At 43.5% G+C, this 10,260-nt stretch overlaps 1 protein-coding gene across 1 annotated transcript in view; it reads right to left on the reverse strand.

Annotated features, from left to right (window-relative positions):
* The window catches only part of adamts9 (ADAM metallopeptidase with thrombospondin type 1 motif, 9), a gene marked incomplete at its 3' end in the record, with an annotated part of 42,024 nt that overhangs the window by 17,118 nt on the left and 14,646 nt on the right, over positions 1-10,260 (reverse strand). Inside the window, exons 17-26 of the mRNA XM_020593257.1 lie at positions 10,083-10,249; positions 9,739-9,868; positions 8,559-8,685; positions 8,265-8,475; positions 7,976-8,140; positions 6,705-6,866; positions 5,711-5,830; positions 3,849-3,956; positions 3,600-3,767; positions 1-121 (exon numbers count right to left, since the gene is read on the reverse strand). The exon at positions 1-121 is cut by the window's left edge and continues 128 nt beyond it. Of these exons, the coding sequence (XP_020448913.1) occupies positions 1-121; positions 3,600-3,767; positions 3,849-3,956; positions 5,711-5,830; positions 6,705-6,866; positions 7,976-8,140; positions 8,265-8,475; positions 8,559-8,685; positions 9,739-9,868; positions 10,083-10,249 (1,479 nt within the window). The remainder of the gene's footprint in view (positions 122-3,599; positions 3,768-3,848; positions 3,957-5,710; positions 5,831-6,704; positions 6,867-7,975; positions 8,141-8,264; positions 8,476-8,558; positions 8,686-9,738; positions 9,869-10,082; positions 10,250-10,260) is intronic.

Consider the following 10,260-nt stretch of genomic DNA (forward strand, 5'->3'; position numbering starts at 1 on the left):
ATTCCTGCTCTGTGGTAGGACGATCGTCTGGGTCGCATTCTCTAGCATTCACTTCTTGGTCACTGAAGTTGACACACAGTACCTGCCGTGTTACCTTCCCCTGGCCACAGGTTACTGAGCACTGAAAATACACACACATATACAGGGGATAAAGTGGATCAGTCACCAGGATTAATGCATGCAAATACATATACTGTATAAACAAAAAAGAAAAACACCTTTAATGTTTTTATGCAGCAATAGCATTATGTTTTCAGGTTATCCGTCCACCTGTACGATTCTTGTGAACGTGATGTGTCAGGAACACCTTGAGGAAATTTCTTCAACTTTGGCACAAATGTCCAGTTTGACTCAAGGATGAACGATTTAGATTTTGGTGGTCAAAGGTCAAGGTCAATGACATCACTCCTGTCTCATACCCATGAATTTGACTGGATGGCAGAGGCATATAAGTGTGAAGTGGCAATTCTAGTTGTTTTCTTTTTGTCCATATATTAAAAAGACCAGATATTCAAAAGATTTTTTCAGACCTGTGCATGTGATCTCATTTTAATTCACTATTTAAAATTTCTGACCACAGGTGGCAAAAGAAAATCAGACGCTTTGCCTTTGGGCTCACCAGTGAGCTCCCCATTTGGTGACCTGCTTCCCATTGCTTCAGACACAGAGGTGTCACCCCTATTTCCAGTTGCTTTACACTCGATTGAAAACCCACTCCAAGGCTGGCTTAAGGCCAAAACCAGAGGCGACCAACAAAACTATGTTAACTATATACAGATGGAATCCTGAAACCACCAATGTGGAAACTGCACTCAGCTGGGCTCTAAAAAACTGCCCAGAAATTTTACAGGCAAAAACAATGACAAGTCACATTCTTGCCAGGGTTCATGATCAACTCAGAGCATACTTCAGACACTGGTGGTGTCTCACTCAGTTCCTCCACAGTAGAGCTCACTTTGTCTTGCATACAGTGATCTAACATTTGCATAGGTTAGCACTGTCTGCTCTAATATATCACCTGGGATTACACTGTCCACAGGTTAACACTGCTCTGCTGTGGACTGTTATGTTATGGATATCATATAACTACAGATACTGTAAGAGGGTTTTACCTACAAAACATTAATGTATATTATATTGTGTATAGTAATGCATACATGAAACCCTCCATCAGTGGACTAATCGAATACAGACCTGTCGCCCTGACATTTGTAGTTATGAAGTCCTTTGAAAGACTGGTGTTGGCCCACCTGAAGGACACCCCTGCTAGAGTCCCTGTAGTTCGCCTACCGGGCAAACAGGTCAGTGGACGATGCAGTGAACTTGGCATTGCATTACATCCTGCAACACCTCGACTCCCCAGGGACCTATGCACAGGCCCTCTTTGTGGACTTCAGCTCAGCATTCAACACCATCATCCCGGACATCCTCCACTCCAAACTGACTCAGCTCACTGTGCCTGCCCCCACCTGTCAGTGGATTACGAGCTTTCTGACAGACAAGAAGCAGCAGGTGAGGAGGGGGAAAACCACATCCAGCACCCGGACAATAAGCACAGGCGCCCCCCAGGGATGTGTGAGGTTGAGCAGCTGGTCCTGTGGTGTAGTCGCAGTCTGTTCTCTGCACCTCCATCACTGTCTGGTTTGGCTCAGCAACCAAACAGGACAAGTACAGACTCCAGTGGACAGTCAGGACTGCAGAAAAGATCATCGGTGCAAGCCTGCCCTCCATGGAGGATGTCAAAAGGAGGGTGGAGAAGATTTCTGTAGACCCCTCACACCCTGGACACAATCAGTTTGAACTCCTCCCCTCTCGGTGGTGCTACAGGTCACTGTGCGCCAAGACAACAAGGCACAAAGACAGTTTCTTCCCCCAGGCCATCGCTCTGATTAACACCTAACCCACGAGAGTATGTCTGGGCAGTACCTGCAAATATACATTGTACATATAGATCCATTGAATCCAGACTGTGTGTGTGTGTGTGTATATAAATATATACATATATGTATAGATGCACACATACAGTATATGTACAGGTCTTTATTTATAAGTACTTTAGTCTTATTTTTTTTATCTCTTTTCCTAATGCACATTCCTTTGCTTGTTGATATGTACATACACATTGAGGGTCGCTGTATCAGAGTCAAATTCCTTGTGTGTCCTGACACACCTGGCCAATAAAGCTGATTCTGATTCTGATATGATGAAGCTGCTGGAGCCAATAACTAAAATCTGTCATATAGAAGTGTTTTGTCACTGTAGGACAGAGAAGGCAATTTTACATGGAGATAGTAAATCCAGGGTGTTGTGTGTATACATGTACCTACTTGCATGGCTATACCTTGTGAGGACCAGTTTGAGTTTTAGACCATGAGAGTGAAGACATTTTGGGAAGGTGAGGACATTTTGTGCAGTCCTTTTCTTTCTGACACACATTTGAGCGGCTGTCTGAGGGTTAAGACTTGGAATTAGGGTTAAGGGTAGAATTAGGTTTGGTGTTAGGTATTAGGGTAAGGGTTTGGGTTAGGGGGCGGCTGTGATTCAGTGGGTAGAGCGGTCATCTCCCAACCGGAGGGTTGAAGATTTGAATCACCGTGCCTGTAGTCCACATGTCGAAGTGTCCGTCGAAGTCTAACTTCTTCCTACTCTGTTCAAGCATGTACTAGATATAAGCAAATTGATAATATACTTGTGGATATGTGTGGAATTATGTGTGTTGACATATTGACTGTTGTTACATGTTTAAAAAAATAATCAAATCAAATCAATCAAATCCTTGGGCAAGACACTGAACTCCCAAGTTGCCCCTGATGGTTAGAGCCATTGGTTGAGTTGGTGCCGCAGATGGCTGCCTCGGTTCTGTACCGGAAACAAATTCGTTGTGTGCGTAACATACTTGGCCAAATAAAGGTGATTATTATTATTATTAATATTTAGCTGCAGTGGTTAAGGTAAAAGGTTATGGAATGCATTATGTCAATGAGTGTCCTCACTAAGACAGATGTTCAAACATGAGTGGCTGGGCTAGGCCTCTGAAATCCCTTTTGGCCTTGGGATGAACTACTTCCTTTTTGGGGGGTCATTGAGTGTCTTTGGCTTGGTGATATATGCGTGGGTGTGTGTGTGTGTGTGTGTGGTGACCAGGCCTGCAGTCTGGCTGTACTGTATCAACTGATGAGAAACATCTGTAAATAAGACCAGAGCCCCTTGCATATCCCAGCTCCACAGGCCTTGCTCAAATTCCTCTCTCTCTTGCATGTGCTCTCTCTCTCTCTCTCTCTCACACACGGTCTCTAGCCTCATTCAAGCCCTCTTTGCTTTCACATCCCTGCTCACACAAACATCTACTGTACATAGTGTGCGCTGTCAGCATACAATAGGTGGCAAATAATCTATGCTGAAATACATAAACCTTGCAGGAAGAAAATCAACTGATTGTTAGTACTGATGACGCACGACTTAGGTTGATCAACAGTGTTGTCAGTATAATGATAGATGCAGATCTGATGCCTATTGATTCAATAGGAAAACTCTTCCAAATGTGTGACAGGTGGGCCAGATGCAACTGAATACATGATGATGACAGGTCGTTTTCTTACCGCTGTCCATTCCAGCACTTTCCACTGTCCACAGGCCTCTGCTGTGCACACTTCTGTGGCAGGGGGTTTTGGTATGTGGGCACATTCTGACTCCTCTGCCACACCACTCTGGCTGTCGCGGCAACTCACATAGCGCTCCCTTGTCCCTTTGCCACAGCTAGCACTACACTGTTGTGCAGAGGTGAAATGTCAACAAGCTGGGAACCAACAAAAAGGCAAATGGACTGAAGATATGACATGACAACCAACCGGGGTCCAGGAACCAAACCGCCACTGAGTTGTGGAGTCCTGGTTGGAGGGGACTTTGGTCCCTGGGGGAACAGGATGGCTGCTGGGACACTGGGCCAGTTCACAGTCCTGTAAAAGGGAGCAGACATACTGTGTATACATTCATGCAGTGATTAACGAAATGAATATACTGTGACAACATCTGCCCCTGACCACAGAATACCATTGATATCAGAGACAGCTCATCTGACATAGGACAGTTATTAAATTATATTCCTTTAGCTCTTTATTTGAGATTAGTTGTGTTTCTTATCAACCCTTCCCCCACCTTACTAAAACAACACTAACAGGCTCCGCCCCATCAATTCAAACTTTGGATTATGGAGGTAAGCCACTCAGCATAAAACCCTGATCCCTGTCATAACAGGTCATAGTGGAGTGATATTCAGGGCTGCAATGCCCATGCTGGCATGTCTATAAACTCCACCCACTAATTCAACCCCTTGTCTGTCACCTTCCACCCTTTCCCTCCCCTGCCCCCCAATGCTCTGTGGTGCCATCTGACTCCCAGTCACTAGGAATAAGGCCGTTAATCAGGTCACACAGCCTCTGAGCAGGCTCTGTATTCCACCCTCTGCCACTTAGAATCACAATGAAGTGGGATGACTGTTTCGGGGCCACTGGCTTTGTCAGCCCAGGCACAGGAATTAAGAACCACTGCAACTACAGGGGGCTTCATCCTGAGTTTGCATGCTCAGCCCTCTGAAATGGGTTTATGCGCCACACCTACCAAACAAAACTCTGTCAGTTCAAAAGAGGTATCTTTGTCTTGTTGTGCCTTGTTGTAGTTGTGTGGAATACCTAGCAAACATGCATAAACAGATTTGGACAACACAAACAATTATACATGCAATCCTGAGTAAGGCCGAGTCCCATTTCTTCCCCTTGCCGATACCACTTAGCCCTACCCTTCTGTTTTGTGCATTCACCTGTAGTGGTAGGGGTGTCCCAGTTCTCTTTAGGATGGAGGGGTAGGGTGAAGTGGTAGGGCTGCATACTGTAGCCCTTCAAACACAGGGTTTTCAGAGGCAGACTCAAAACCGAGTGGTATGAGGCTAACTACAACAAAACGTATCTGCAGTCAGTGCTACACACATCAAACAAATCCACCAACATTCCCTGGTGTCAGAAACTTATTTCTATCCTTCCAGTTTTGTTATTTTCTCTTGGAAATCACAAACAGATGCTTAAAGACCACAGAAGAAAAATCACCACAGCTGAAGACAACATTATGTGATTGAAAATTTCCGACAATAACTCATTGCGTCTGTTTACCTAACTGTCGTCATTAACAACTGATGACGCATAGAGGTCTTAAAGGGTTGTCCCATTTCATAGGGGAAGAGCTCAACCACCGCTCCTTGGAACTCCCTGTTGAGGGTTAACTTAACAAGTGTTTCTTACTGTACATAATGAAAATGAGCATATTCTGAAGAATAACACTAAAGTCACTAAGGTCTAAGGCCATCCTGCACAATTTGAGCTTGAATAGAATCTGAGTGTATCTATGTCAGGACTGTAAGGCCAATATAACCTTTCCTTTGTTCTTTCCCTGAAGATCAAGCAACATACCTTTAGTGAGTCAAGGTGGAAATGGAATATACTGTATGCATTCATCTGTGTCTTTTTTTGAGTGTTAGTGTGCATGAATGTGGATGCTTCTGTTCCTCCTTTACAATATGAATCAGCTGAGGCTCAGCCATGGAACAACTGCTGCTCTCATAACGGGAAAGGGATAAATAGGTTGTGGGGAGTGGGGAGAAAAGATATTAAAGAAACAGACAAGAGATGCACAAAAGGAAGGAAGCTAATGCTCTCCTCACCTGGGTGTTGGTGGGTCGGGTGGCAGCGTTACATTCAGTGTCATCCATGACAGCACCATAAGAACCAACCACACACTTCACAGCTCGCATCTGGTATCCTGGCCCACATGAGGTAGTGCACTGGGTTCAAAGTGGGGAAAAAAAGGAATGACGGGGGAATAGCAACAGTCACAGTAAGCCAAAGAGGAAGGCAAGGAAGGCAATCATAAAACAGAGCCAACAAAGCAAACCCCACACACAAACAAAGCACTCTAAAACAAGGCTGAGTAAATAAAAAAGCCTCTTTTACCCCTCCATTCCCCTTACAAACATTCAGAGACCTGAATTTCAAGCAGACAAGAATCTTAAAGATCAAGTAACAGAAGAACCCTAGCTCATATATATTGCTCTTGCCCCTTTTCCACTCTAGCTAAGTCAGTCTCTTCTGCCTCACTGGCTCCAGTGAAACAAGGTTAAATGCGTCTGGTGGCAACTTCAACTACCATTTGACCACGCTTCATTAAACAGCTTCAAATACATCCTCTGATGTGCTATGTACTGCATGTATAACCTTAGATGAAGCTGTGTCAAAGAACACAACTACCCAGCTCATCCATAGCTTTTGGATATTTATTTTTGCGGGATGTGTTGTGTCTAAACAGACAAGGAGAGAGAGAAGCAACAGCATTTGTAAACATAAGCCACACTGTTGCTTTCCTTCAAATGGGTAAACTTCTATATTATGAACAGTATCTAGGACAGCAGTTGCTGTGGTGTAAAATATCCAGAATGGCCTTCTAAATGAGAAGGCCACTTTATTTTCCGATCTGAGTGATCTGCTGAGTCAAGTGTTCTGGAATATAAATTTGTTATTCAACTTCTGTCAATCAGACGGACCACTGCCTGAACACTAGCCCTTTATGTGCAACACCATCTTGTTGATCTTTTTGGCAGCCTTTGAACAATAGAATAGCGTTTTACTGTATACATTACTGTTAACATGTGGGTGGCTCACCTGTCCCCAAGGTCCGACCTGCCAAGAAGCACACTCCTGTTGCTGGCATGTCTGCACTGACTCTGGTTTAGGTGAGCCACAAAAGTGATCATCTAGACGATCCTCACCAAACTGACACCACATCTGACGCCGCCTGTAGCTTTTCCCACATGTCGCATGGCACTGAAAGGTAAATATTTCAGGTTTAAGAGACAGATAAGTTTACAGACTACTTTGTATTGTGTAAAGCAGAATTTGCTAACACAGTTTCAAAACAAAAGGTTCTTTTAAGGGACCAAAAATATTTATATGTAAGTTCAGTGCATACAGTATGTATACAGTACAGTGTAGATTCATTTGTATTTGCAATACCACATGGGAAATATTCCTGGAATGCAGTCTAAAGCTTTGTAATCCCATTTTCTCTACAATATGTAAACTGTACAGCAATTAAATACACTCTTACCCTACAATCACCAATTTCCCAACACTCACTGTAGAGGAGGGAGGGAAGTAATCAAAACTGAGATATGCACAGTCAACAGTGGGATTTTGCATTTGACCCACTGCTGGCATAAAACTACAGTGTTACAGTATTGATAAGAGTCTTTTTTCTCTTTACCCTGAGTAAAACAAGCTCTATCAATACTGGGAAGTCCTTCTCACAGAAGAATGTAGGACTGTATATGCACACTGTCTATAAAGGTGGACAACACATCACCACTTTCTGCCACTCTTCATATGTGCTAATATGGAGGTGGCCATCTTGCTTTTGTGATGTGTTTTGCAACCAGATTCAACCAGAAGTGGTGTTGAGGTACAGTATCAGTCTGCCAGTCAAAGCTGACAATTAGCTGAAATACACCCCTTTTTATCAAATAACTCAGCATGTTAATCTAACAAAATGACAGAATTCACGTCTGGGGAAAACAATTCAGATTTTGACCTTGAATGTTTAGTTTGGCGTATGCATGGAGGGGGTGGGGTTTATGACCTATACTGCAACCAGTCGACGTGTGGTAGCTGTCATCCATCTTTATATACAGTCTATGATAAGTCATAATAAAAACTTAAGATGACATATTCATTATTTCTGTGTTAGTCAGTGTTATTTTTCTTTCTATATGTCTGGAAATAAAAGTAGATACAGTTTAATATTCACTGTGTGCGCTATCATCTGCTCAGCCTATCCACTTCTTTACTATCACGACATGTGACCAGTAGACAGTAGACTGGTCTTCCTCTAAGGGCAAAGTGTATACAATAGAGAATCCAATAAGAACTAAACTGACCTCAGACCAGTCGCCAGTTTTCCATTGTGGACAGAGGAATTCATTGCATGCCTGTACGATCAGCTTGTCACTTTGACTGCATTTACTCTCATCACTGCCAGCCTCAGCTGCCGTTCGACACACTGCCCCTCGACGATGGGTGCCCCCACCGCAGCTCTTGGAGCACTGCAGAAGTTTGAACATCAGTGAGTGTAAATACATACTCTATACACAACCTGTGAGAAACTTGGCCAAATATCTAAATTATTATGCTCACACTCAAACCCCAGGCTTCCTGCAACAATCTTACCTCTGACCAAGGTGAGTACTCCCAGCCACCCTGATTGCAGTCTCCATGGCAACCTTCCTTATCATCAGGTTTGTGCTGATCACTGCAGTAGCGGTCATCAACCTTTTGGGTTTTGCCATCTCTATGGCTGATTTTGGCACAGTATATTTCCAGGGTACGATATCCCAGGCCGCACTGGGCTGAGCACTCACTCTTACGGGCCACATGCCACCTGCGTCATGGCAATGGGAGTGAAGAGAGACTTACTGATTGGCTCATATAGGCATAAAGGTTTCTTAAACTGGCAATACAAACCTAAGTTCACATTCAGTGTTGCAGGGCTCAGTGACGATGGCAGGTCTGGCTGTACCATGACACCTCTGGTCTGACACCACCACCCTGTCTGACTCTCTGCTACAGAGAATCTTCCTCTTGCGCTCCCCTATGAAGACACAATGTCAAGTTTGAATAGCAGGTCGGGGGGGGGAGCCAATCCCGGCCGGCAATCGGGTGAAGGCGATATATATATCAAACTAAATTAATTAAACATTGCACTCACAACAGTATATTTTTGTTACCTACACTTTTACATGTATTTATTAAAAAAAAAAGATTCTGCTCCCATTTTGTATGCTGCTGTATGATAAGAATTTTTCAGGGGGACTATGCAGAAATTCATGACCAGAGCTGCAATCTTGGGTTTCATGACACAAAATAAATTCCACGTTCACTGCCTGACCTCAGTTTCAGTAAGATTCTGTGAGTAGTTATTTTGAGTCTGCACAACAGGTGCTCATGTACAATATACAAAAGATTAACACGGGAGCACAGTGAATACCAACAGCAATGTGTGTGAACTTCACCTTGGCTGTTGAAATACTTGCAGTGAATCACAGTGCACCCACTGCACAGTAGAGGAGAAAGATTTAACCTCATGTGGCTCCAAGAAATAGATGATCAATAGCTCAATGTTAATACATTTTTCATCTCAGTGCTATGAGTTCTTTGAGTGTCTCAGACTGGCAGAAAAGCTGTATAAATCCAAGCATCAAAAGGAATTACATGTTAGCTATTTATCCTGCTGTGTGATCTCACTCTTTGAAATTTACTGTTGCTTGTTCAAGCAAACAGTGGCAAAAAGTGGAGGGAGATTCTCACACAAAGTGTTGGAGTAGCTACACATAACAGATTTTCAAGTTTACCTGCAATCTGCCTTTGCACACCCACACACTCCAACATAAACACAGTCATGCCAAAGAAAAAACATCTGCCATAGCATACTATGACACTGAACTTGTTCCAAATCTACAGTACATGTCTAGCAAGAGCCTGTCAGGTTTAACTAAACAATCCACTTTCCCCTACAGTGTGCCTTCGGCTCAGTGGTTCCCATGTCTTCACCTTCGGTTCAATCTCATCTTTAGTTTCACCACACCATTTATCACTGAACACTCCCATCATCTCACCCTGCCAACCCCGTGTGCCTCCCCCTCACCTTGGCACAGACGACTGCACTCCTGCCAGGGCCCATAAGTGTCCCAGAAGAACTGCTGAGGTCTATCCTCTATGGGGATGTTAAAGGAGTACCTGACATCAGGGTTGTAAAGGTTTCCCACAGACAGCATCTGTGGACAATGATATATGCATTATACTACAGTTAAATTATGGGTTTTTCTCTTCATGGATTGTCCAAAGTAAAAGTAACAACCTTTGGAGGACAAATTCATAGAAGCAAGACACTCAAAATATCCTACAAGCTATCTTTTCAGTTTATTCATGACACTGTTTCTAAAACAGTCTAGCTTTGTAACTTTTGCATGGCAGACAAAGACAATTAACCTGGACAATGATTTCCTCTTCGATGCGATCAGTGCAGTTGATCCTCTCGATAGCATGGTCAGAGCCACTGTAGTCGATGATGGCATTTTCTACTTTGATTTCCCTTTTGAACATGCTGACCACAAAATCTCCATTGAGCAGGAACTCTCCACGGCTATTTGATATAGCTGCAAGGAGA

Source organism: Monopterus albus, unplaced genomic scaffold (assembly GCF_001952655.1).
Source record: "Monopterus albus unplaced genomic scaffold, M_albus_1.0 scaffold18.1, whole genome shotgun sequence".
Lineage (NCBI taxonomy): Eukaryota > Metazoa > Chordata > Actinopteri > Synbranchiformes > Synbranchidae > Monopterus > Monopterus albus.